Here is a 27,691-nt window from a genome sequence, read left to right as displayed (position 1 = left end):
GCAAAAATGTGTTGCCAGAGTCACGCTAAGAAAGACTTCCGGTCAACTTTTCGTTAAAAAAGCATATTTAAATATATTATGTTTTAATTTTATCTGATAGTCTATTATATTAGCTTTCAAAATAAGTTTTATTTTTCAATCTAGCTTTAGAGGTTCCAGAGATATTTGTTATAATACACCCAATTTTTACTTCCGCGTTTTCCACTTCCGCGTTTTAGACCCTCCCCTTATTCTGTTGTTAAAATGACAGCCTCCACGGACAACGATTCCAAAGCTCATTCAAGAAAAGGGAACACTAACATTAATAATATTTACGTTGATACATCAGGGAGAAGTTCTAGTGTTGAAAGCACCAAATCACGTAACAAAAAACAGATAAGTGCACTTTTGATTTGGCCAACAGTGGTCATATTATATACAGTCACCTTTGTGTTTCTGCATGAAGTAAAATATAACAAATATCCAGAGCCTAAATACTCAGCAATCTATGCAGAGAAGGGCCAATTTTTTGAAGATGAAGCACGTAAACATTTGCTGAAACTGTGTAGCTTTGGACCTAAGCCTGCTGGAAGCAATGCGAATGAGGTTCAAACTGTACAATATATTGTTAATCAAATAGATATTATAAAAGAATCAAATCAAAAACATTCACCAGTGAATTCTCTGACAATTGACATTCAGAAAGTCAGTGGATCATTCCTTTTGAAGAATTTTGTACAGACAAACTATTACTCTGTGTATGAAAATCTTCAGAATGTTGTGGTATTGCTTGAACCACCAAATACATCCAAGTCAAGCCTTCTCATTAACTGTCATTTTGATTCAGTGGTTGACAGCCCAGGTAATATTACAGTAATAACCAGACCTGGGGTAATCAAAACTGTTACCAGTAATTACATTTGTAGAATTTGAAAATAATTTAAAGTACAGTAATTAATGTGTACAGTAATTAATGTGTAATTAAGTATATTATTAATTACATGTAATTATAGTATAACTAATCGAAGAATTCAAATAGAGAAAAATATTCAACAATAAATAAAAAAAAATAAAAAAAATATTATTGTGTCACATATACCCAGTCGTTAATTTGACTTAACACATGCTATGTACATATCAATATAGTTTCACAATAAAATTATCATCAAAAAAATTTAAACATGTTAATTATTTTAAAAGCATTATATGTCATTGCATGTTGATGATGTACAAAAAATGATGTAGTTTACATGAATTATTTGTGAATTACATTCAATACCATTGTAGGTTTAAATCATTTGTTGTTTCTTTGAAGCACTCACACATGTATTATGTATTTTTTTTAAATTTGTATGCATTAGTTACTTTGATTTGAATTTCTTTTTATACTTCATTTTGAACTTTAATTGTTAATATTTTTAATGTGTAAGAAAATTAACACATGTCTTTGCTAGATACTGCAATTTTTTTATAGAATGTAATAATCTTCATTTTCATTTAATTGATTTCTTCCAATTATTAAAAACAATACCAATTCTTTGACATGTCATTGTTATGTAATTAATTAAAGATTTAGATTCAAAACATTATGTAGCTGATATACATGTAGTAGATATACTGCTTTAATAAGCCTATTAATGTAACTGACCATCAAATGATCAATATGATCAAAAGAAAACCAATTTAATATTTTCATATTTATTACATCAACATATCATTTACTTGCTTGTGTATGATATATTTGCCACTGTACACCAAGTATCCATCAATCAATCAATCAGTCCAATACTGTCAAATCCACACTTAACAGGTGATTGCTGCAATAGAATAGATAATGAAACTACACCTACATACATGTACATGTACCTATGAAACTCAATTTTAAATAAATATTATCCAAGTTTGATGTGTACATGTACATGTAAAGAAATCAACTTGAGAGATTTCATTCTTAGGACATCATGTTTTAAACTGCAACAGCCATTAATATGTACATTTGTGAGTCTGCTCTAATTATAGATATACATGTAACATGAAATTTATCACACTGTTGTTTACAACATTGTACAAAGCAAAAGCAGCATGTCATATTAGAAAACATATTTTACAATACCTTTAAGCAATATTTTGGATAACTTTTATAAACATGAATAAATTGTTGTTCATGTTTTTCTGTGATTAAACTTGTGAAATATCTTTTTTTCAGGAGCTGGAGACAACATTGCTAGCTGTGCTGTTATGTTAGAACTACTGAGAGTTTTGTATATATCAAAAGAACCTCTCAAACATAACATTATATTCTTATTCAATGGAGCAGAAGAAAATATTTTGCAGGTTTAAATGTAGAAACAATTCATTTAAGCTATTAACATTCATTGCTTTAATTCTGTCTTTGGAAGGGATAAGTTTGATACAGTACATGACATGCAAGATTTAGCCTTGTAAATAAGCAGTGCATTTGGTACAAATCCAATCTTTCCGCTCCCATGCACTTAAATACATATTGACTGCATCATGTGCATTGGTGATAAATATGTATGGTATGGTATAACAATCTTTCAAAACACATGTTTAAGAACTGCTGGGTATAGAAGAAGTTAATTGTAATTTTTTATGCCTAAATTTATGTACGTGTTCATGTTAACTGCATACAATTGTGGAATGCAATGTTGAAGTGAAGATTAAATCTTCTTTGCAATCTGGGTTGGCAGTTTATGGACGGTTGAAGTTAAAAGTCATTTTGATACAAACAAATGTGCTGAATAAAATTGTTCACTCATATTTACAAAGTTTAAACTATAATATGTTTCTGTTCAAAATTAAACCAATGGCTGGTATTTGTAACTATATAATATTTCTTTCTGCTTTCATATACTTCTCTGACTGGCACTTTTTTAAAGCAAAGATTTCTTTTTCTGAGTCGATGTAATCTTCTCACAGTTTCTGAGTTAGCACTTCAGATTTTAATGTCTGTTGTGGCCTATATATATATCTATTAGTGGACAATTTATTTATTGGTGAGATAAACTTATATGTCTCTGGTGAGATTTCTTAATTTTGATGAGTGTTCAGTTAAATCTAAAGTCAATAGGTTAATCATAGTACATGTTTCATGTATAATATAGGTAGAAAAATAAACAAATGCGACTCAATTTGATTCCATTTATTGCCACAATTAATGGTTTATACTATCAGATTAAAAAAGAGAGTGGCACAATTGATACCATTGTAAAACTGTAATGTGGTGAATTGATTTTTGTCAATTATAATAGGGTTACATTGAAAAAAACCCATATCATAATAAGATGACAGACACAGACTTTGTAGAGAGAAAAAAAAACTTGTAATAGAGAAAGATATTCAGAACATCCACTGTCAAAGTCAATACAAAGTTAAAAAGTTAAATAAAATGTTCAGTTATAATTGAAGCTTACAGTTATTTTAGTAGAAGTATTTGCAATATTTGGTTTCAAGTTAATCTTAAGATACTATAATTTTAGGCAAGTCATGGTTTTATAACACAGCATCCATGGGTTCCATCCATTAAAGCCTTTATAAACTTAGATTCAGCAGGAGCTGGAGGTTGGGAAACAGTCTTCCAGACTGGTAGGTTTAATGGGGTAAAGATTCTTAGCAGCAAACTGGTGACTTTTTTCACCTGGTGTGAGATACTTGCACAGGTGTGCCTCTTGTTAGTACACTTGTCACCTAGGATAGACTCTTGGAAGTCACATCTTTTGGTGGAGGTTTAAACAAAATATACAAATGAGACACAGATTCTTTAATTCTATTACTCAAGTTTGTAAGTGGATACTGATTTCAAAATCATTTCCTTGGGTGCCATCAATAAATGTAAAGAATAAGATATTTAGAAAAAGTGATTTAGAAATATTGGTGTCGTTTTAGGGTATATATTGATTATTTATAATGACAAATTTAATGAATGAAAAACAAACTAAACCATGTAAACAACAACAAATAGATTATTGGAAGCACTGGAAATAAGAATTATTTTAATATCTTATTTATGTCACCACAACCATAGTAATGTACTTTAACTAGTTGATGTTTATTTTCTAGGGCCAGAACATCCATGGTTAGTCAAGGCATATGCTGAGTCAGCATTATATCCTTATGGTTCCATACTTGGTCAAGAGCTGTTCCAGAGTGGTGTCATTCCTTCTGATACAGATTATAGAATATTTAGAGACTTTGGAAATCTTCCTGGTAATATATAATGTTTATGATATGTAGGTTTGTAGGTCAACTTAAAACCTTCAACAATGAGAAAAAGCCATACTTCATAGTCAGCTATAAAAGGCTCTAAATACATATTAAATGACTTACAATTGTACAAATTGGAAAAAAATGCATTGAGTAGTAAAACAGCCTTGATCAAAAAAGTTAACCAAGAGCTTTGTAAATATGTACCATTTTTGCTTGATGTTTCAAGGCTACAATGACCAATTACCATCACTTGTGTCAGCTAAATGCCAGAAATTTTTACTTGATCTGAAATATCACAATTTTTGTTGAGCCTGCAACTTTTGTTGCAGAAAGCTCGACATAGGGATAGTGATCCGGCGGCGGCGGCTACAGCGGCGGCGGCGGCGGTGTTAGCTCACTTCTTAAAAGCTTTATATTTTAGAAGGTGGAAGAACTGGATGCTTCATACTTTGTATATAGATGCTTCATGTTACTAAGTTTCCGTCAGTCACATGTCCAATGTCCTTGACCTCATTTTCATGGTTCAGTGACCACTTGAAAAAAAAGTTCAAATTTTTTGTAATGTTGAATTCTCTCTTATTATAAGTAATAGGATAACTATATTTGATATGTGCGTACCTTGCAAGGTCCTCATGTCTGTCAGACAGTTTTCACTTGACCTCGACCTCATTTCATGGATCAGTGAACAAGGTTAAGTTTTGGTGGTCAAGTCCATATCTCAGATACTATAAGCAATAGGGCTAGTATATTCAGTGTATGGAAGGACTGTAAGGTGTACATGTCCAACTGGCAGGTGTCATCTGACCTTGACCTCATTTTCATGGTTCAGTGGTTATAGTTAAATTTTTGTGTTTTGGTCTGTTTTTCTCATACTATATGCAATAGGTCTACTATATTTGTTGTATGGAATGATTGTAAGGTGTACATGTCTAACGGGCAGATGTCATGTGACCCTGACCTCATTTTCATGGTTCAGTGGTCAAAGTTAAGTTTTTGAGTTTTGGGCTTTTTATCTAATACTATATGCCATAGGTCAACTATATTTGGTGTATGGAAATATTTTATGATCTTTATGTCAGTTGCGCAGGTTTTATTTGACCGTGACCTCATTTTCACGGTTCATTGCACAGTGTTAAGTTTTTGTGTTTTGGTCTATTTTTCTTAAACTATAAGTAATGGGTCAACTATATATGTTGTATAGAAGCATTGTTAGCTGTACATGTCTGCCTGGCATGTTTCATCTGACCTTGACCTCATTTTCAAGGTTCATTGGTCTTTGTTTGGTTATCTTGGTTAATGATAAGTTTATGTGAGAGTTGTAATAAAGCTTAGCTTTATACCTAGGACTATCAACATAATATCAATGATTAGTATAGAAGGCGAGACATTTCAGCGTGTGCACTCTTGTTCTATTATATAGATGCATTGTTTAGTAACAAAATGAAAGGTAAATGTGTGATTTCCTTCACGCTATACATATATCTATCATGAGTTAATTTCACTGAAAATCAGGATGGTACTATTTGTATGATATGACGTAGTGGAGTATTAATTTTGATTCTGAAATTCACAAACCCCTTTTAATAAGACTTGTTTATAATTTAAACTTATACCGTGTTCACACTATAAAATCTGCACCGGGGGCTAAGCTGGGTTAACTATCCTGAAATTAATTACCCCAGTTCACACTTGATAAAAATAAACCCGGTTTGGGATTTTCCCTCTCAACAAAAAAAAAAGAGGTAAGGCATCAAAATTGTAATCGAATCTGCATGTCCACTGTACATATTTTTTTTCATCACAGATGATTATTTTAAAGTCTGAAATATTTTACCCACATGGTCGCTTTTAAGGAGTTCAATCACAATCAACCGCTTTCCTTTTTTTTTTGGCTCACCTGGCCCAAAGGGCCAAGTGAGCTTTTCTCATCACTTGGCGTCCGTTGTCCATCGTCGTTGTTAACTTTTACAACCAAATTTGGCCACAATCATCATGGGGGTATCTAGTATCTAGGGATCACCCAGCCAACCAACCAAGATGGCCGCCATGGCTAAAAATAGAACATAGGGGTAAAATGTAGATTTTGGCTTATAACTCTGAAACCAAAGCATTAAGAGCAAATCTGACAAAGGGGTTATATTGTTTATCAAGTGAAGAACTTTTATGCCTTGAAATTTTCGGATGAATTGGACAACTGGTTGTTGGGTTGCTGACCCCCAATTGGTGATTTTATAAGAAATTTTGCTGTTTTTGGTTATTATCTTGAATACTGCTATAGATAGAGATAAACTGTGAACAGCAATAATGTTCAGCAAAGTAAGATCTACAACTAAGTCACCATGACCAAAATGGTCAGTTGACCCCTGAAGGAGTTATTGCCCTTTATAGTCAATTTTTAACAATTTTCATTAATTTGGTAAATTTTTGTAAATTTTTACAAATTATTTTTCTCTGTATCTAAAGGGCCAAGTTTATTATAGATAAAACAAATTACAAGTAGCAAGAATGTTCAGTAAAGTAAGATCTACAAACACAATTTTGTCATAAATCCATCTGTTTCCTTCAAAGACCAAGGTGAGCGACACAGGCTCTTTAGAGCCTCTAGTTCTTCTTCAAATAACGTCACTTTATCCAAATTGCACCCATTTTTCGCCGAAAAATATAGGTTTCATCGCTTGTCATTGTCCAGATTTTCAACATAAAACTTTATCCCTCCTTTTGTCGTTATTTTTTTATGATTATATAATTCATGACCCAGTATATAGGGTAACTGGAAGTCTGTCAAAATATGACGTCATTCAATATTTAACGTCACATTTAAGCAAACGTCATATATGTCACTATAGCAACAACCTCACATTAACTTCACTTTGCATTCACACTTAGAAGTGAGGTAGTTAATCAGGGTTAGCCCCACATTAACTCCACCTCAAATGAGATAAGGCGTTCATACTACCTAAATTTAACCCGGATTAACTTATTCGGGTTGAACCCGGTTTAAAAAGACATAGTGTGAACGGGGTATTAGATATTGCTCTGTTTTGAAACATCTAGTTACCTTCCCACAATCCATTAGCAACAATATTATACTCATTTTCCTGTCAGAACCAAATCCAACAATTTTATATGAAGTAAACATTCTGTATATATGCATTATGTTTTATTGCACAATTAATGATGGTTAATGGTCACAGACTATCTGGATCTCAAATTCTCAACCAGTAGTGTATATAATTCTTCATTTACATTTCAGGGTTAGATATTGCTTATATTGCTAATGGCTACATTTATCACACACAACATGATAAACCAGAGTATATTCCATCTGGCAGTATTCAGAGAGCTGGTGAGTACTTATTAGTGATATTATATAGTGAAACTGACTGGTGAATTATAATAACTATAACAGAATGATAATTATATTAAGACAAATTGACAAGTTGACAGGTTGCAAGCATTTGTATTTGATAAGTCATATCTGATCATATTTAAAAAGCATTCTTACTGATTATTTAAAACAGGGAGCATCCATCATGAACGTTAAAATATACATTTATCTAAATGTTCTTTATTTGTTGTTGTAGGAGACAATTTGTTGAGTGTGATAAAACATCTGTGTTCCAGTGAGAAACTTGAGGACCCTGGTGCAGATAAGCATGGAACTATGGTGTTCTTTGATTTTTTGGGACTCTTCATGATTCATTATCCTAGCAGAATAGGAGCTGTATTTAACTGTGGTATTCTTGTGATTGTAACAGTGACTCTACTGTTGAAATACAAGATTAAGACTAAAAGGATCTTAAGTTGTGAGTTTTACAAATCAGTACTGTAAATTCAGAAATTATTGCGATGTTCTTATTATTGCGAAAAATGTGACAGGGTTATAATCGCAATAATTAAAACTTGCATTTTGATTTTTTTATATGAATTAAACAGGATTTTTATCAATATCATAAAAATAAAAATCCCTTTTTAGTCTTAATATCATATGTTTACCTCCCAGTAAACAGAAAATACTGTGTCATTTGGTATTTAAAGAGAAGGTTATATTAGTGATTATACATTACAGATCAAGATGTATCAACAGATAAAACCTTACTTCAAGCTTTAGTTCTGTCATTAGTATGTTATTATACATTACAGATCAGGATGTATCAACAGATAAAACCTTACTACAAGCTTTAGTTCTGTCATTAGTATGTTATTATACATTACAGATCAGGATGTATCAACAGATAAAACCTTACTACAAGCTTTAGTTCTGTCATTAGTATGTTATTATACATTACAGATCAAGATGTATCAACAGATAAAACCTTACTACAAGCTTTAGTTCTGTCATTAGTATGTTATTATACATTACAGATCAAGATGTATCAACAGACAAAACCTTACTACAAGCCTTAGTTCTGTCATTAGTATGTTATTATACATTACAGATCAAGATGTATCAACAGATAAAACCTTACTACAAGCTTTAGTTCTGTCATTAGTATGTTATTATACATTACAGATCAGGATGTATCAACAGATAAAACCTTACTACAAGCTTTAGTTCTGTCATTAGTATGTTATTATACATTACAGATCAGGATGTATCAACAGATAAAACCTTACTACAAGCTTTAGTTCTGTCATTAGTATGTTATTATACATTACAGATCAGGATGTATCAACAGATAAAACCTTACTACAAGCTTTAGTTCTGTCATTAGCATGTTGGATATTGTTGTCTGGAGTGGCAGCCATTGTTGGAGTTACAGTTGACTTACTGGGACAACCTATGTTTTGGTTCTCAAGGCCATACAATATCATACTTGTGTATGGTGTCATGTCAATTACTATCATCTTAGTCTTCCATTATCTGCTGAAATATACAATTTATAAGGTAAAAAGGGCTCTTAAGAAAATTTGATTGATTTATGCACTATGCATGTCTGAATGAAGTGAATAATCACAGTCATAAACTACAAAACCCAAAAACAAAGTACATAACAAAGATAACAGAAAGTATCATTTTATGAAATCTAATAAAATATCGAGGAGCTCAAAACTGACTTACCGGTAAATATTTCACATTTTTCATGTAGGGTCATCTTTTAGTCAATTATATGATATTTGTTTATCTTATTATTAAAGGATGTACCATTTCCTTTAATTGCATTTAACTTTGGTGGATAGTTGTCTCATTGGCAATTATACCACATCTCCTTATTTTTATATTAGGATAGACATACAGATTTTGGAGTGATTAAACTACTTTTATTTGCCCTAAATCAATTTTCAGTAATCTCCACTTACATATTTTCAATGTGAAATTTACCTTTTAATATAAGCTTCATCATTGATAAAGTAAATACCTAGAGGTTTGTTCTATTAATAATTTTTATTAGATATAAAAAGATGAGGTATAAGTGCCAATGAGACAACTCTCCATCCAAGTCACAATTTGTAAAAGTAAACCATTTGTTTCATCCTATGTTTTGTTTGTGACATCATTTGTATCATGTTTTGTTGAGTATGTACATTTTGTAATTAGGCTATCTTTATTGCATCCTTCTTTTTGTTTGTATCATGTTTTACTAAGTAAGTTCATTTTGTTATTATATTATCTGTCTTGCAGACTACACCAGATTGGTATGTGGAATCCCTTTACCATGATGCAACAATGATCATATTTTGTTTGATAACATTATTTCTGACTTACATGGACTTTGCATCAGCTTTTTTGCCAATGTTATGGATATTAGGACCATATTTTGCCAGATATGTTGTTGTGCCTTTTTTCAAAATAGATAACACTCAAGGTATGTATTATTTATAAATGTTAATTTACAACATTTGTTTTTATCCAATTTAGTTTTGAAATATTATTTAACTTTGTTCAGAAAATTAAAAACATCTATTGTCAAGTTAAAGTATATAATAAAAAAACAGGATTTCAAATAAAAATGTGTAAAAATAGTATAACAATCCAGTGTTAATATAATTCAAAGAGAAATCTTGTATAATTCATCTATTTCAGAAAGAAACTTAGGGGCAACTTTTTTTCTTGATTAGAGTTCATATTGCAATGCTTATGTTTTGTCCTTACATGAATTATGGTATAATTTGTGATCTAAAATTTTAATTAATTTGATTCAACTTTTTTTGCAGGTCCATCATTTTTATTTGTATTTATAACCTTACTGGGTCAGCTGTTCCAATTGTTATTCACACTTCATTCAATAGAAGCTGTTTATACATTATTTATACCCATAGCAGGAAGGGCAGGAGGCAATTCATACCCAGATGTATTTATAGCAATGTTAACAGCTTTTACTGTTCTAATATGTATGCAGTATTTAGTAAGTACTTGTAAAACAATTGTTGTAAATACAACTTGTATTTTGTATATTGATAGAGATATTAAATATAAGAAGATGTGGTATGAGTGGCAATGAGACAACGCTCCATCCAAGTCACAATTTTGAAAAGTACACCATTATTGGTCAAAGTACGGTCTTTGACACAGAGATTTGGCTCACATCGAACTGCAAGCTATAAAGGGCTCCAAACAAATGACTATTGTAAAACCATTCAAACAGGAAGATTGTATGGGTTCTTTGATGTTTATGTAATGGAGATTTGGGATATTTTATTAGTTCTTTATAGAATAGAATGATTTAAGAATCATAGATAACAAATGTAAAACAATCCAGTGTTAATTAATAAAAATATGACCTATGCCTACCTGGAACAGCACTTAAACATGTTCAAATGAAGAAAAAAAAATACAATGTGCTAGTTAACCCAACTCCTATATTTAAAGCCAACAGGAAATAAACTTAAATTCAATTGTCTTAAAGAAAGTACTGGTGCTATGCTTATTTGTTAAGTGCTGATTATTCATCATATGTAAGGCATGATATTAAATCATTGTAAATATCAGAGTTGTGATGATGCATTTGTTTGTAGAGTCTTATTTCTAAACATCTCAAATTTTAGTGCATTTAAGCTTAGTTTACACACATTCACACACACATACTCGTCTAAACATCAACTCAACAATGTTAGATCTGTAAATTTGCTTTCACAATTTTTTTTGTTCTTCCCTTGTCGGGATTTGAACTCATGCATATATATATATAAATGTGATTTAAATCAAATGACTATTTGTATTGTAGGTTGGTTTTGTATATTTATGTTCTAATATGAAGCCACTTCTTGCTGTATTAGGTGTGATACTAGTTAGTAGTCTTGTATTTACACAGTTTACTAATCTTGGATTCCCTTACAGTGGTAAAGTGGAGAGTCCAACGTCACAGAGAGGACTATTCTTCGTAAGACATTTTTTTCTTAGTCCGGTTCTTATTTAATTCATCATGTAATAGGGAATTGTTATAAATTAGTTGTTTCTTTTGACTGGTCTTATTTTTCTTTGTTTTCTTTGCCAATGAGACAACTCTCCATCCAAATAACAATTTATAAAAGTAAACAATTATAGGTCAATGTACGGCCTTCAACACAGAGCCTTGGCAGTTACCCCATTCAAGGCATATAATGCTTCAAGGCATTACCTGGTAATCCCTGTATGATGCCTGAAAGCATCAACTGGTAATGTATTAATGTACGTTTTTAGCTCACGTGGCCCGAAGGGCCAAAGTGAGCTTATGCCATCACTTGGCGTCATCGTCGTCGTCTGTCGTCGTCTGTCGTCGTAAACTATTTCAAGAATCTTCTCCTCTGAAACTACTAGGCCAAATACTTCCAAACTTTAACTGAATGTTCCTTAGGGTATCTAGTTTATAAATTGTATCCGAAGTTTTGATCTATCAACAAACATGGTCGCCATTGCTAAAAATAGAACATAGGGGTCAAATGCAGTTTTTGGCTTATAACTCAAAAACCGAAGCATTTAGAGCAAATCTGACCGGAGTAAAATTGATTATCAGGTCAAGATCTATCTGCCCTGAAATTTTCAGATGAATCGGACAACCCGTTTTTGGGTTGCTGCCCCTGAATTGGAAATTTTAAGGAAATTTTGCTGTTTTTGGTTATTATCATGAATATTATTATAGGTAGAGATAAACTGTAAACAGCAAAAATGTTCAGCAAAGTAAGACCTAAAAATAAGTCAACATGACTGAAATGGTCAGTTGACCCCTTTAGGAGTTATTGCCCTTTATAGTCAATTTTTAACCATTTTTCATAAATCTTAGTTATCTTTTACAAAAATCTTCTCCTCTGAAACTACTGGTCCAAATTGAACTAAACTTGGCCACAACCATCATTGGGGTATTTAGTTTGAAAATTGTGTCCGGTGACCTGGCCAACCAACCAAAATGGCCACCATGGCTAAAAATAGAACATAGGGGTAAAATGCAGTTTTTGGCTTATAACTCAAAAACCAAAGCATTTAGAGCAAATCTGACATGGTTTAAATTGTTTATCAGGTCAACATCTATCTGCCCTGAAATTTTCAGATGAATTGGACAACCCATTGTTGGGTTGCTGCCCCTGAATTGGTAATTTTAAGGAAATTTTGCTGTTTTGGTTATTATCTTGAATATTATTATAGATAGAGATAAACTGTAAAAAGCAATAATGTTCAGCAAAGTTAGATTTACAAATAAGTCAACATGACCGAAATGGTCAGTTGACCCCTTTAGGAGTTATTGCCCTTTATAGTCCATTTTTAACCATTTTTCGTAAATCTTAGTAATCTTTTACAAAAATCTTTTCCTCTGAAACTACTGGGCCAAATAATCCAAACTTGGCCACAATCATCTTTTGGGTATCTAGTTTAAAAAATGTGTCGGTTGACCCGGCCATCCAAACAAGATGGCTGCCACGGCTAAAAGTAGAACATAGGGGTAAAATGTCAAAAACCAAAGCATTAAGATCAAATCTGACTGTGGTTGAATTGTTTATCAGGTCAAAATCTATCTGCCCTGAAATATTCAGATGGATCGGACGACACGTTGCTAGGTTGCTGCCCCTGAATTGGTAATTTTAAGGAAATTTTGCAGTTTTTAGCTCACCTTTCCTTAAAGGAAATGTGAGCTTTTCTCATCACTTGGCGTCCGTCGTCGTCGTCTGTCGTCGTTAACAATTTTTCAAACATCTTCTCCTCTGAAACTACTGAATGGATTTGGATGAAACTTAGCATGATTGTTCCTTAGATTATCCTGCACAAAGTTTGTGCTTCGATTTTTGATCTGTCAAAAAACATGGCCGCCGTTACTTAAAATAGAACATAGGGGTCAAATGCAGTTTTTGGCTTATATCTCAAAAACTAAAGCATTTAAAGCAAATCTGACATGGGGTAAAAATGTTCATTAGGTCAAGATCTATCAGCCCTGAAATTTTCAGATGAATCAAACAACCCATTGTTGGGTTGCTGCCACTTAATTGGTAATTTTAAGGAAATTTTGCAGTTTTTGGTCATTATCTTGAATATTATTATAGATAAAGATAAACTGTAAACAGCAAAAATGATCAGCAAAGTAAGATCTACAAATAAGTTAATATGACCAAAATTTTCAATTGACCCCTTAAGGGGTTATTGTCCTTTAAGGCCACACCAATTTAATTTCTTGTTCTTCGGATTTTTGGACTTCAAAATTTGGGGCGAGCGAGCGATTTGAAAATTTAAATAAAAAAATATTTAATTTGCAAATTTTTGAGGCGAAGCTTGAAAAGTAGAGGCGAGCGATTATAATTTTTTTTTGTAAACATAAAATAGTAGGTTTTGACAATATTAAAGCTTGATTTATCACTTGTACTTTGACATTTCTTTAATTTCTGAAGTATTTTTCCCTGTTCACCAAGAAATAATTAAATCTGGTCTATGTATGACATGTATGTGTGACTGACAATGAGACAATTCTCCATCCAAGTCATAATCAGTTTGGGGACAACCCTTTAATGTTATAAATATCCCTTTTACATGTTTTATGAGGGATCAATATAAGTTATAATATGTTATAATATATTTGTTTGTACAAAAGGGCTCATATTTTCTCAAAGAACTATATATCTATCTGGTATTAAATGGTCAAAACATGTCCAAGAATTTTGTAATATTCCTGGACTTTAACCATGCTAACACATTTACTTTAACAGTTTAATATTATTCAAAATAAGTGGACCCCTCTTTTAGAAAAAGTTGTTTAAAATATGATGTAACTCTCCTCTTTTTGAGTACAAAATTCTAAGTTTTCAAAGGTTTTGTATAGAAGAACTATACAAATCCTTGGTATTTCTATTTTCTTTTCTACATCAGTAAAATGACCTCTTGTCCATGTTGTCTGAGGGAGGGTTGTTCTCAACCTGATATAAATAACAAACACAGGTCAAAGTACGGCCTTTTACACAGAGCTTTGATACAGACCAAACAGCAGGCTATAAAGGACTCAAAATTATTAGCGTACACAATTCGAACAGGAAAACCAACGATCTAATTTATATATCATGTATATCCAAACGGGAAAATACCAATGAACAACATTACCAAACGATAACTGCTGAACGACAGGCCCCTCAATCAATCAGGACAGGTGCATAAACATGCAGAGGCTATGGATAGTTTTGTTTCGCCAGCATACAATATAATTGCAGTTGAAGGCAAATCCTTCAGAGGTTCTTTGTACTTTATTCTAACAACGAACATGTTTTGATAGGGAATATAAGAAAGGGGGAAGTAACCAATTTTTTGTTCTTTACTCCGGTATTTCCGCTGATATAGATTTATATCGGAGATACAAATCCTTGATCGGAGCACTCCCGCTTTGGATAAGTAGGTTTCATGCTGAAACAAATATTCTCACAGATATTTACAAAGTGTGCTGGGGTGCTTTTATGTTTAAAATCGTTATTTACAGGTTAGACTGTGATTTTAAAAACAAATGTTGATATCTTTTTATAATGTTTACAAAAAAAAAACGGTGCAGGAAATGGACATGATTACATTTCCGGATGCGGGAAGCGGGAATATAAAAAAAATAAAAAAAATCTGTTTTGAAAAAAATAGGTGCGGGCGGGTCCGTCGAACAAGGAATCAAATTGGTGTGGCCTAATGATAATTTTTCACAATTTGTTCATCATATTTGCTAACTTTAAAAAATCTTCTCCTCTAAAACTACTCAACCAAATTCAACCAAACTTCATTTGAATGATCAGTAGGGTGTATAAAATAAAGTTTGTGTTTTATTTTCTATTTCGTCAAAAAACATGGCCGAAGGCATTGTTTACCAGGTGAGCGATTCAGGCTCTTGAGAGCCTCTTGTTTGATTGAGTTAAGCCTGCCAATTGATATTTTAATGTGTGTTTTTCTATGTTATGATGTTATGCTATTGTTTCAGAAAAAGGGAGAAGGTTTGGATCCATTAAAACGTTTAATCCCGCTGCAAATGTTTGCACGTGTCCTAAGTCAGGAATCTGATGTACAGTAGTTGTCGTTAGTTGTCGTTTGTTTATGTAATTTATATGTGTTTCTCGTTTCTCGTTTTTTTATTTTATATAGATTAGACCGTTGGTTTTCCCGTTTGAATGGTTTTACACTAGTAATTTTGGGGCCCTTTATAGCTTGTTGCTCGGTGTGAGCCAAGGCTCTGTGTTGAAGGCCGTACATTGACCTATAATGGTTTACTTTTTTTTAAATTGTTATTTGGACGGAGAGTTGTCTCATTGGCACTCACACCACATCTTCCTATATCTATGTGATGCTTGAATGCATCATGGAACGTGGAAAATGCACTGCCTACTTTCAGTTTTTTAATAAGAGATCAATTTACGTAAAGCTGTAAAGTGTATGTTACTGTAGTATGTTAAAAGTTTCAATTTTTTATATTATGTATAAATTTAAAAAATTAAAAATCATAATGATGTCATTTCCTTCGTATTTTCGATTTGCGTTTATGTGGCGCCATTTTCAAATTTGTCTGACATGTGCAGTCAATATGATCGCTTTTAAAAATGAAAGTTGATTACCTTACCCGCGAAATCTTTAAACCATTGATGTATCGCTATTTAAAAAAATAATTATCTGTACTTAAAGAGTTTTTAATAAAAAGATGAGCCATTATTATGTCTCTTTCTGTCTCATCTTGGCGTGTTTTTTATTTATGCTCTGTTGACAATCAGAAGTTTACAATTTTTGTCGACAAATAAATTTCACACAACCTGAAGGTCATATTCCAAATTATGAATATCAATTTTTTGTGCAGCCAATCAAATTTTCTAGGCTACAAGTGGGTCCCTTAGTCGGTCCCGTAGTAAAATTGTAGTAAAACACAAAGTATTGTCGTCTAAGTGAAAAGCATAAAATGTTTAAATCTTCGAATGAAGAGTTTGAAGGATTTTCCCAAAACCAAGTTGATGCTGCTGGCACTGCACAGTGGTACAATTAGAGTCTTCAACAAATTTGGATAGGTGAATTAGGTGCAATTAAAAGTGAAAATTAATTTTCTGATGATAATAATACCCTATGTTCATGAGGCTAATGACTTTCCAGCTGAAACTAATGGGTGGCATGATAATTTTAACTATTGTAAAAGGGATTTACCTTATGTGTTTCTAGTATGTGAGAATGCATGTCCTACTACAGTATTAGAACCAAATAAAGTGCCTGTTGATTTTTTCTCATTGTTGTTTACTAATGAAATTTTGCAATAAGTCATACAGGAGACAGACAGACAGGTATGCTAATAAACAAATTCATGAGCATCCTGATGAAAATCAATCCCAATGGATTACTTCAACAACTGTAGTGATGAAAGCATTTCTTGGTTTATGTTTCCTGATGGGTGTCAATGTAAAATCTGATATAAAATTATACTGGACCACAGATGTTATGCTTGAGACCCTGTACTTAGGTAAGGTCATGAAAAGGATTGTTTCTTGCAAATTATGAGGTACATACAAGGTTAAGTCTTGATGGTCAAGATCATATCTCAGATACTAAAAGCAAAAGCGTCTAGTATGTTTGGTGTATGGAAGAGTTGTAAGGTGTACCAGTACATGTCCAACTGGCAGGTGTCATCTGACCTTGACCTCATTTTCATTGTTCAGTGGTTATAGTTAAGTTTTTGTGTTTTGGTCTGTGTTTCTTATACTGTATAGAATAGGTCAATTATATTTGGTGTATGGAAATATTTTATGATGTACATGTCAGTCTCGCAGGTTTTATTTTACCTTGACCAAATTATCACGGTTCATTGCTCAGTGTTAAGTTTTTGTGTTAAGGTCTGTTTTTATTTGTTTTATTGAAGAATTGTAAGCTGTACATGTTTGCCTGGCATGGTTCATCTAACCTTGACCTCATTTTCATGGTTCATTGGTAATTGTATAGTTTTCTTTGTTAAGTCTGTTTTTAAAAACTATAAGCAATAGTACATGTATTTCTCATTTTGTTAATATGACCTTGGCCTCCTTTCCTAGGATCACTTTAAGTTTATGTGATAGTTTTAGTGAAGCTTTATATTTAGGACTATTATTATTAACATAATTTAGTTATCAGTGTTGATGGAAAAATATTTCTATTAAATCTAAATTAAAGCATAGATGTGAGGAGAACAACACAGTTGCTTTGAACCTCTTATTTGTTTATGTAATCAAATCAAAAGGAAGAGTATTTTCTATAATAATATGCCTTTAAAAAGACTATTATTAAACTTGATATTGGATCATAAAATAACTTGGGAATGCTGTCATTCTATTTGAATTTAATAATATGAATCAGCTGTATCTTTTCTTTTTTCAGCATATTAACAGAAACTTTCACAACCTTGATAGAAGTATAAATAGGAGTGATTCAGGGATATGGTATTTGGAATTCGATCATAATGGTGCCAGCTTAATGCAAGACAATCCAGTGATCCGTGATAGCCATTATGTCAAGTGTGAGGGTAACTACTGTGGCATGCCATACATGTACCCGCTTATACATGTAATTGATGCTAGGTGGGTGTGGGATATTAAAATGCATGTTTTGTTATTGTGGCTTTTTTTAAATGTTACTTGTTTACTTGTTTTGTAAATTGTCTGCATTTCAAAGTGTCAATGATTTTTATTTTTGTGTTGCTGCATATTTTGAGAGTCCAATGTACGAAGGGTGGTGTAAAAGTATTTGAAGAATAAAGTTTTTTTACTAGAAAATAAAGAAAATATCACATTATAAAGAACTTAACAATGAATGAGTTAAATTAGCAGTTTTTATTTTAAGCAACAATCAGTAGCTGTAATAATCTGATGTAGAAAAGTTAATATCATTGATAAAATAAAGACTGGCTTTTACCAGTACTTAATAAGAGAACTTAGAGCCACAGAAGTCCACAATAACTCCTTTTTCTCTACTTGCAGAACCTCGAACTTAACACATGATTATAATAACTTTAACAGAGACTTTATAATGTTTTATAATAATTTGATCATAGAATATGAACTGTTATGTCATACATGTATTATAATCAACATCGCTTCCATATACACACTGTTCCTATACTGACAAACATGCTCTTACAGACCATCTATTTACTGGTAGCTAAAGGAAACATTTTTAGTTAAATTAATTTGCATGCATTTTTTTGTTATCACTAGCTTAGTTGATTCCACACATTGTTATATTTATATTAACCAGGATTCTTGTCAGTGGTCACTGATTATAACCATACAGGGTTAAATACTTCAATTTTCAGAAATTTTGAGTTATTATTAATTTAATTTCTAAACAAAAACCAAAATTGTGTTGGAAGGAATTTAACAAAAACATTTTACTAGAACCAATCCAGAATCCCCCTATATACTTACTCCTAGTAAATATTTAGATGTCCCAATTTCTACTAGAAGATATTGCATTGGTATTCTGGTCTGAACTTGATCTTAGTTAGTGTAAATTAGAATTCAAATTCTGCTGGTAGATATTTGAATTTCAATTTGTACTTAAAGAACTCTGGACTTTACTAGATTCCAATTTTAACTGTAGCTTCAACATGCCCATGAATTTGGCAACCACATGACACAAAAAAATATAACTGTCTTAAACATACCAGTTCAACTCTTTAAAGTGTTTACAGAAAAATCACTCATGTAAAGATGACGCTATTTTGGGATATGGGATATTTGGGGTTAATATTTCTGTCAAGATTTTTTTCAGTACTTTGAATATTTCAATATGTTAAATGAATTAAAAAATAATGTCACACTTTTCTCAAGTTCTACAGAATAGAATTACTTCGTATTTAGTCAACAGTTTATCCAATATCATTTATAAGTTAATAACTAATAAAAATGTTTATTATGTACATACAAAGTATATGTATATTGTATAATCAGTCCTTCTGTAAATTACTTTTTAAGTTTTTTTAATTGATTCAGAAAAAGTGTAGCTTAAAAATGTGTGTTGCTTTGAGCAATACATTTTTCAGATGATAATTAAACAATAGACATTTGTACATTAAAACTATTACAGAAATTGGTTCCCTAAAAATACACATTATTATTCTTTGGTAGATTTTTTCCCCCTGCCTTTCACAGTTGTCTATTTTGTATTTTTCAGGCTTTCATTATATAGCTCAAAACCACCTCCAGTTATTAGAATTCCTGTGACTGTAACAATGACAAAGAAAATGATTGTCAAGGACCGTCCAAGAATAATCAGATTTCACATTGATGTGACAGGTTAGTATCTTGCAAATGATTCTAAAATTAGAGAATAAAGAAACCAATAAAGATCAATAAAGTTATACAACTCAAAACCAGGGAAAAAAATGAGAGAAAGAAACAATGATATATATATTTATAATGAATGCTGAAGTTTGATAGTCAATCTGAAGTGCAAAGATTTGGAAGTATTTTGTTCTAGTTGACCCATGATAGCTAGTTTACAATCTGGATTGATGTTATGTGTATGGTGGAATTAAAGAATCATATTTTAAGGAATTATCATCCTGCAATCAGCCAGTTTACCATACAAATTAGGATCATGTAATTATTGTATGTTGTTTGAATGTCAATTGTTAGAACCCTGCTTATATTATACTTTTATCTTATCTAATGTCCATCTGTTTGATGTTTGCAACTTTGAAAAACAAGAATATTTTTCATATTTAGTATGTTCTTATTTACAATTTCATGATAAATGAGTGATTGTACTCTTTAATTTTGGTGCAAGTGAACATAATTATGTGTTAACAGTTTAGTTTAAATTTGTTCCTATCATTAGTTTAATGTTTACTGTAATATTATTATACTGAGAGTCTGTCTGCTGCACTGTATCACTTATATAATGCTACACTTCTTTGTATGTAAAAAAACATTATATACATCTCACAAATAAAGGTTGCACTTCTGTTAATATAGACAATGCACTTTTCTATAGGAACTCCCTTTACTGCCAAAACAATGCCACTTTTACTACAAAGTTTGGTAAAATATGCACTACTATTTTATTCAAAGGTAAAAACATGGGGCTGTTTGGCATATTTTAAACTTTTATATGCCCTGAACTTCTAAGAGTTTAAACTTATAAAATTTTATACTACCCCTTCCTTCACTATGGGCCTTTCTCAGAATACCACATAGTGTTTGAGATGGTGACAATTGATGGAACAATAATTGAGCAAATGCCATTATGTATAGAGTTATATTTTGTGTCCCTACCAAACATTTCATATTTTCTCCAGTTGCAGTAAAAACTACCTACCATAATCTAACTTATTTCTTGCTCTTATTCAGAGTTGCTTAATAGTTTTGCTGCTTAAACTGGAACTGTAATGGCTATTTATCGTAACTGTTTTGAATTAAATATGCTTTTATTAAAATCTGAAAAATTGTTGTTAACAAATTGACTTCTACATCAACTTGTGAATATTTGAAATACAGTTTATGTGATCTATCACACACTTCTGTGTTACCACCAAAACACTTCAGTGAGACCATCATGGTTTGGTGTACCATAGTGGGCCAAAGTCCTGCATATATATATATCTATCAAAAACTCATGATTGAGAGATATATATTTTATAAATTCAAGAAATGGGAGATAACTTTTGATATTATGAAAAATGAAAATTTTCAGACCTCAATAAATATAACAGTTCATCAGTATTCTGTAAGCTGTGATAATGTAATTAAGAAAAGTCTTAGACATTAGGTTTATATTTACCAGAGCTCCAGATAAGAATTCATAAATTGGGGTTTTTACCCACCATTTTCTTATATAATTGGGTGACAAAGTTTTTTAATTGCATTATCAATTCCAATTCACCCCTCAGGTTAATATCAAATTGGGTTTTTCACCACCAAGCTCCTTAATGTATTGGGTTTTTTCATCGACACAATATTGAATATTTAGGCAATATATCAACCCTAATGTTTTTCCATCTTAAATTAATATGATTCTGTCTTTGTTTAGCTCTTTTATTTGGTTTAGGGTTATGGTTAGGGTTATTTGCTAGCTGTTTTATTTGGTTTATTCACTGAGTCTGAGGAGCAATTGTAGGTTTAATTTGTGTCCCGTTTCAAACCTTTAATTAATGTCAGTTTTGTATTTTCTTACAAAAAGGATATGTGTACTCACAGGCACTCGTCTTATCCCTTTATATAATAAATTCTGAGACCAGTGCCTGATCAGTGGCTGTGTGCATGGTGTGTATTAGTCCAAATAATTATGACGTCTAATAGCCTTTCAAGACGTCATAAGTATTTGGACTAGGTGTGTGTATTCATTAATATTAACCGTTAAATGAATAAAAAAATAGTATATAAACTCGTATTATACTTGAATGATTTTCTTTCATTCAATTGACATAAATCTGGGTTTAGTTGTCTTTTATTAGAACTTTTGGTTTCTGATGCTTTATCATTTCATAATCGATTTGGCCTTTCAATTTTTCCAACTGAATTCGTTTTTGATGAGACCCCGTGTTTATTAGCAATGTTCTCGTTATGGTACGCACACACGCCCTTGCATTCGATGGACGCTTCCCAAAAACACTGGATGAGTCTTATTATCATTATAACTTTCCTTCATTTTCCCAAAAGAAGCCGAAAACATGCTTCTATTCAATATTTTAACCGGACATTCACTTTCGTTTTAATTCAATGTATGTTATGAAAAATCCAGAGCAATGCGAAAACCATATGACTATAAGACACACGCTAATAGGATAAACACCGAGAAGACTGAAATGTTTACAAAAATACGTGTACCTAATGAGCAACGGAAAACTCAAACAGGGACCCATTCCAGCTACTTGATGCAGGGATCTATTTTTAGAACGACAGGAAATTTCCAATTATAAATATTATAAAAATAGTTTACGCGACGACTGTAAACGGATAAGGGTAAATAACACAAACGGTAGCCAATAAAAGGGTTGAAAACTCATGATTTTGGCATATAATTGGGTTTTCCGTTGAATGAATTGGGTTGTTGAACCCTTCAATGGACAATTGCATTGGGTTTTCTATTATTTGTATTGCGTGATCACGCAATTACGCAGCTTATCTGGAGCTCTGTATTTACCCATGACAAACAATACCTTGAAATAAGTCTTCAGCGAATAATGTAAAGAAAGGTGAGCATGACATTCTTCCATGCTAAACATGTTTTACTGGGGATAAGATTTTATTCCTTGGAAAATTGATTTTCATGGGTTCAGGTGAACCACAAATTTGAATAATTTAATTTTGGAAATAACACGTCTTCTGATTGGCTGACATTATTTTGTTATCAGCACATAGACATAATTTAGTCATGTGACCGTGACGTCATCAACGTTTTTTCGTGGTTTTCTACGGTTTAAAATGGAATTTAGAATTAAATTATAAGAAATGACTGTAATATTTGTTCTGTCTATTCGAAATAATATAAAAAATGTGGTGCACACTGTTAAATAACCCGCTACGCATGTTATTCAGTGTGCACCAAATTTTTTATGTCATTTCTTAAATGTTCAAGGAATTGCATATTTTCTATAGGGTTGTATGCAGTCTTTGACAAAACCAGAAAATCAAATATCCACAAAATAACATGTTTTGCTTAGTCCATGAAAATTGGTACCCACGAAAATAAATAAATCAACAGTAGGTATACAAAAAATTAATACACTTCAAATTTGAATAAATCAATTGTTTTATATTTGTAGGACCAGATCATATGTCCATATATATTACTCCAGTTCCTGGTGCTGAACTAATAAGATGGTCTATAACTAATGATTCTGACCTCTATCCAACAAGACTGCCATCAGGTGTTTCAGGATCTACATACTTCATTTACTATTCTTATGGGATAAAACCAGACCATCCATGGAATTTCTTTGTTGATATAAAGGTATGTAGTATTGTTATGTTATAAACTCATAATTTACAGACTACAAAAATTGAATAACACAGTTAACTCTTTGTCATTTTAGACTTAAATGGCTATTGAAACTATACAATAGGTGGAAATTTTTGTTAGAGGGGTTTTACCCTTGTTCTGCTTGACATTTTTAAACAGCTATTGAAAAAATGTGGTTATTATTTAAAACTCAGTATGAATATATTGGTTTTCACGATAAAATTGAGAATAACAACAACAACAACAATACTTTATTTTAAGAGGGTTACACAGAAGTGGCGAATATGTCAAAGAGATATCAACCTGACAAAGAGAAGATAACAACCGAAAGTTGCCAATGGGTCTTCAACACAGAAAGATAATCCCGCTCCTGGAAGCTGGCTTCAGCTGGCCCCTAAATAAAAATATGTCTTATTTCATTGAAAAAGGATGTCATACTAAACTCATAAACATATAAATGATAGTATGAATTTAAAATAAGTAATGGTATAACTAATACTATATACTGATAATGATCTTTACCAATAGTATTAGTATTACATGTACTATATACTGATAATGATCTTTACCAATAGTATTAGTATTACATGTACTATATACTGATAATGATCTTTACCAATAGTATTAGTATTACATGTACTATATACTTAGGAGATAACTGTATTGTATTTTAAGCTCTGATGGCATCAATTAGGGATTTGATGGTCGCAAATTAAGTTTACTGGCGACGCGTTAGCGGAGACAGTAAACGGGTATTTGCGACCATCAAATCCCCAATTGATGCTGTTGGAGCTTAAAATACAATATTGTTATCTCCATTCTAATGAAACTGACCGAAAACAACATTAAAACATGTATTTAAAATCTGTCATATGCCGTCTGCACTTGCGCGTAAGTCCCATAGCATCAATTGTCAATTGATGCCATGTAAATAAGTGACGTTATCCAATCAAAATGAACGTTACAAACATTGTTGCATTAGAATGATGATTAGTAGCACTTAGCAGTTTATCAGAGTTTTGTGGTTTGTAGGCACCAATTGGATATCCAGAGGACAAGCCATTGGTTGATATTGCCTTTAATGGCCACTACTCACATGGCAAAGACAAGACATCTCCTGAATTAGATGATTTTAAAAAGAGTCTACCAGATTGGGTGGTCTCCATGTCATGGATTTGTTCTTATGATTCATATTTGTTTTGAAAATTGTTGTTTTATATATCAGTATTCAGGTGTATTACAGCATTGTTTTCTAGAATTTTACAATTTTTTTATATTGTGAATTCAAATTCAATTAGACTAAGCTTGATTCCTGTGTCAATTATCAATTTCATATATGAATCAGTGGGTATCATTGTGTTATGTATTATCAATCAAGTTTTATAGATCACTGTTGTTCAGAGTCATAAATCCAACACATGTATACATATCATTACAATTTTGTACTTATATTTTGTCAACAATGATAAATGAGTGATATATATCTACCATTGTCGCTCTTTACCCACATTTTTATGCCCCCATTATAGCGGAGGGGTCATTGAGATTATGTTTTACCCTTGTATGTCCAGACATATCCTTAAATATTGACAATCATTGACAAGAATCCTTGTTAATTTAATGTAAAGATGTGAGGGGTAAATGTAATTCATAAGATTTTATATCTTAAACACTTATTAAATAATAGTTTTGAGGGTAATTTTTCAGTATATAAATACAAAAATAAAGTTTTCTATAATTTTATAATTTAAGAAAACATATGGTAAACAATTCAACAACTTAACAGTATAAAATTGAAAACAGGAAAATGTTTTATTAAAAGAACATCTCTCTTAACAGATAAACATGGTCACTCCCCACTGGTCATTAACATGTAAAAGTCTGTTAACAACTGGTTATCTGGTCTGTTTTTTTCTCTTAAAGACCGATGGTCCCAATATCCTAACATTGAGTAGCTTAGAAGTCCCATTATCCCATACACTAATACTGAAAAGTTCATAAGTCCCAATATCCTAAACACCAACACTGAGCAGTTTATAAGTCCCAATATCCTAAACACTAACACTGAGTTGTTCATAAGTCCCAATATCCTAAACACTAACACTGAGTTGTTCATAAGTCCCAATATCCTAAACACTAACACTGAGCAGTTTATAAGTTCCAATATCCTAAACACTAACACTGAGCAGTTTGTAAGTCCCAATATCCTTCCTAAACACTAACACTGAGCATTTTATAAGTCCCAATATCCTAAACACTAACACTGAGCAGTTTATAAGTCCCAATATCCTAAATACTTACACTGAGTTGTTCATTAGTCCTAATATACTAAACACTGATACTGAATAGTTCATAATTCCTAATATCCCATACACTAATACTGAAAAGTTTATAAGTCCCAATATCCTAAACACTAACACTGAGCAGTTTATAAGTCCCAATATCCTATATTCTTACACTGAGTAGTATATAAGTCCCAATATAAGCAATATCCATTCTCCAGCTCTCTACCTCAATGTTTTATTCAAGTAATGCAAGTACTGTCTCTGTAACTTAGTGTGATAGAACAATTTCAATGCATAAAGTGCCTATTGTTCATGACAGGTGAAATGTTTATGCTGTTTTGTTTATTTGATTTATTAGATTTATCATGTTGAATGTGATTTTTTTTAAAGTTTAAATTAAAATTTACGTGTATAGTTGCTTATAAAATTTGATATTCCTGTTTACTTAATTATATTTATATTGTGTTCATATCAAATTTGTTAGAGAGTTTTGTATAGTACTAAATGTGTAATAATGTTGAATTTGAAATATATTTTATAGTAAGAATGCATTTTGTAGATTTATTAGAGGTAAATGTGTTTTTATTCAAAATAGATAACTTTTTGAGTATCTAAATAATATTTTGATGCTGAATAATTTCATTTCCCTAATGTTTCCTCAGAATTCCATCATTTTAATTGGCAGACAACAACCACATGATGTTTTAAAGTGATGTTTGATATTCCAATACAATGCAATGTTCATGATTGGAAGACTGTCTGTGCTGTCCATGACCACATTCAGTATGAATTAGAGTAGCACAAATAGACTATACTCTGGTTTAATGTGTTTTAAAATGGTCAATCTGACTTGTGTCAATAAAGTAGATCAGGTTTAGAATTATTGGTAGAATTTAATGTATGAAATACAATATTCAGAGGTGTAGGAGGTTAAGCCTCAACCTAAGCAATCATTTATAAAAACTAATTGGATTTTAGCATGTTAACTTGTTACAATTTATTTTGCTACTCTTTGACAATTGTGTTAATGTTTGTTTAGCCGTGGAAATTAAGAGAGGGAAACAGCGGTAAGCTAACCTGTTGGTGACAGCAATGTTAGCTCTTTGTTTAACGCTTTATATTTCTGTAGGTAAAAGAGGAGGATAATCACTATCTAGTATACAGATGCCTTATGGTCTGAACTTTCCATCTGGCAGATATCCTTGACCCCATTTTCATGGTTACAAACTATGAATTGAATGGAGAGTTGTCTCATTGACACTCAAACCACATCATCTTATATAAGGTAAAAATGTCTATCAGACTTGTTTAACCTGACCATGACATCATTTCAAAGTTCAAGGATAAACATTAAGTTTTTGTGATTATGTCAATTTTTCATAAACTGCATGTAAATAATTGAGTGTGTTTGATTTTGATAATTTTATTTGTTGAGTGAGATGAGTGCTTTTTTCTGTGATATTTGTATTTATTTATTTCATTCCTAATTTTCTTTGGTCTTTCTCAGAGTGTAGTAAAAGTTATTTTCTTTTGATTCACTCAACATTTGAACAAAATATATTTGTCTGAAAATAGTCATGTAAGATGCTTTCATAAATATAGATTGAATGCACAAAAGTATAGAGTTCTATTTTGAAAAAGCATATTTTCCATATGCATAAAGTATATGTTTTAGTACTTAACTGTTATATTGTTAAATGTTTGTTGTGTTTTATTTACCGTTATGAATTTTCTGTACACTTGACGATTTATCAGTTTTGTATATGTAGGTTATTGTTGATATAGTAATTGGACAGTTAAATGAGGTAATACAATAGGGTTTAGGTAGCTAGACCTTCATTCCAACCCCAAAAAAAAATTTGCGTCATATAAT

General features: G+C 31.6%; 1 protein-coding gene across 4 annotated transcripts; it reads left to right on the top strand.

Moving 5' to 3' along the window:
- Positions 1 to 102: 102 nt before the first annotated feature.
- Positions 103 to 27,656, top strand: LOC143052578 (endoplasmic reticulum metallopeptidase 1-like). Of its 4 annotated transcripts, XM_076225642.1 has the most exons (14): positions 191 to 841; positions 2,186 to 2,313; positions 3,480 to 3,585; positions 4,060 to 4,206; positions 7,460 to 7,552; positions 7,791 to 8,012; positions 8,868 to 9,094; positions 9,830 to 10,013; positions 10,363 to 10,553; positions 11,373 to 11,528; positions 17,951 to 18,150; positions 19,745 to 19,866; positions 23,337 to 23,524; positions 24,566 to 27,656. In XM_076225642.1, exons 1-14 carry the CDS (start codon positions 244 to 246, stop codon positions 24,734 to 24,736), a joined length of 2,733 nt encoding a protein of 910 aa, XP_076081757.1. In that variant the 5' UTR covers positions 191 to 243; the 3' UTR covers positions 24,737 to 27,656. The 4 variants fall into 4 exon arrangements, 2 of the variants coding, with proteins under 2 accessions (XP_076081764.1, XP_076081757.1); XR_012971164.1 differs by lacking the exon at positions 24,566 to 27,656 and having other exon boundaries at positions 115 to 841; positions 17,951 to 18,089; positions 23,337 to 23,474; XR_012971163.1 differs by lacking the exon at positions 24,566 to 27,656 and having other exon boundaries at positions 115 to 841; positions 17,951 to 18,095; positions 23,337 to 23,474.
- Positions 27,657 to 27,691: the final 35 nt, after the last annotated feature.

Source organism: Mytilus galloprovincialis, chromosome 1 (genome assembly GCF_965363235.1).
Source record: "Mytilus galloprovincialis chromosome 1, xbMytGall1.hap1.1, whole genome shotgun sequence".
NCBI lineage: Eukaryota > Metazoa > Mollusca > Bivalvia > Mytilida > Mytilidae > Mytilus > Mytilus galloprovincialis.
Note: the sequence above shows the minus strand (reverse complement) of the source record. Positions and strands in the feature narration are given on the sequence as shown.

Coding starts and splice junctions, on each gene's coding strand:
- LOC143052578 (XM_076225642.1), top strand. CDS start 244: ATGACAGCCTCCACGGACAACGATTCCAAAGCTCATTCAAGAAAAGGG. Junction 4,207..7,459: donor AGACTTTGGAAATCTTCCTG/GTAATATATAAT, acceptor TTTACATTTCAG/GGTTAGATATTGCTTATATT. Junction 19,867..23,336: donor ATTTCACATTGATGTGACAG/GTTAGTATCTTG, acceptor TTATATTTGTAG/GACCAGATCATATGTCCATA.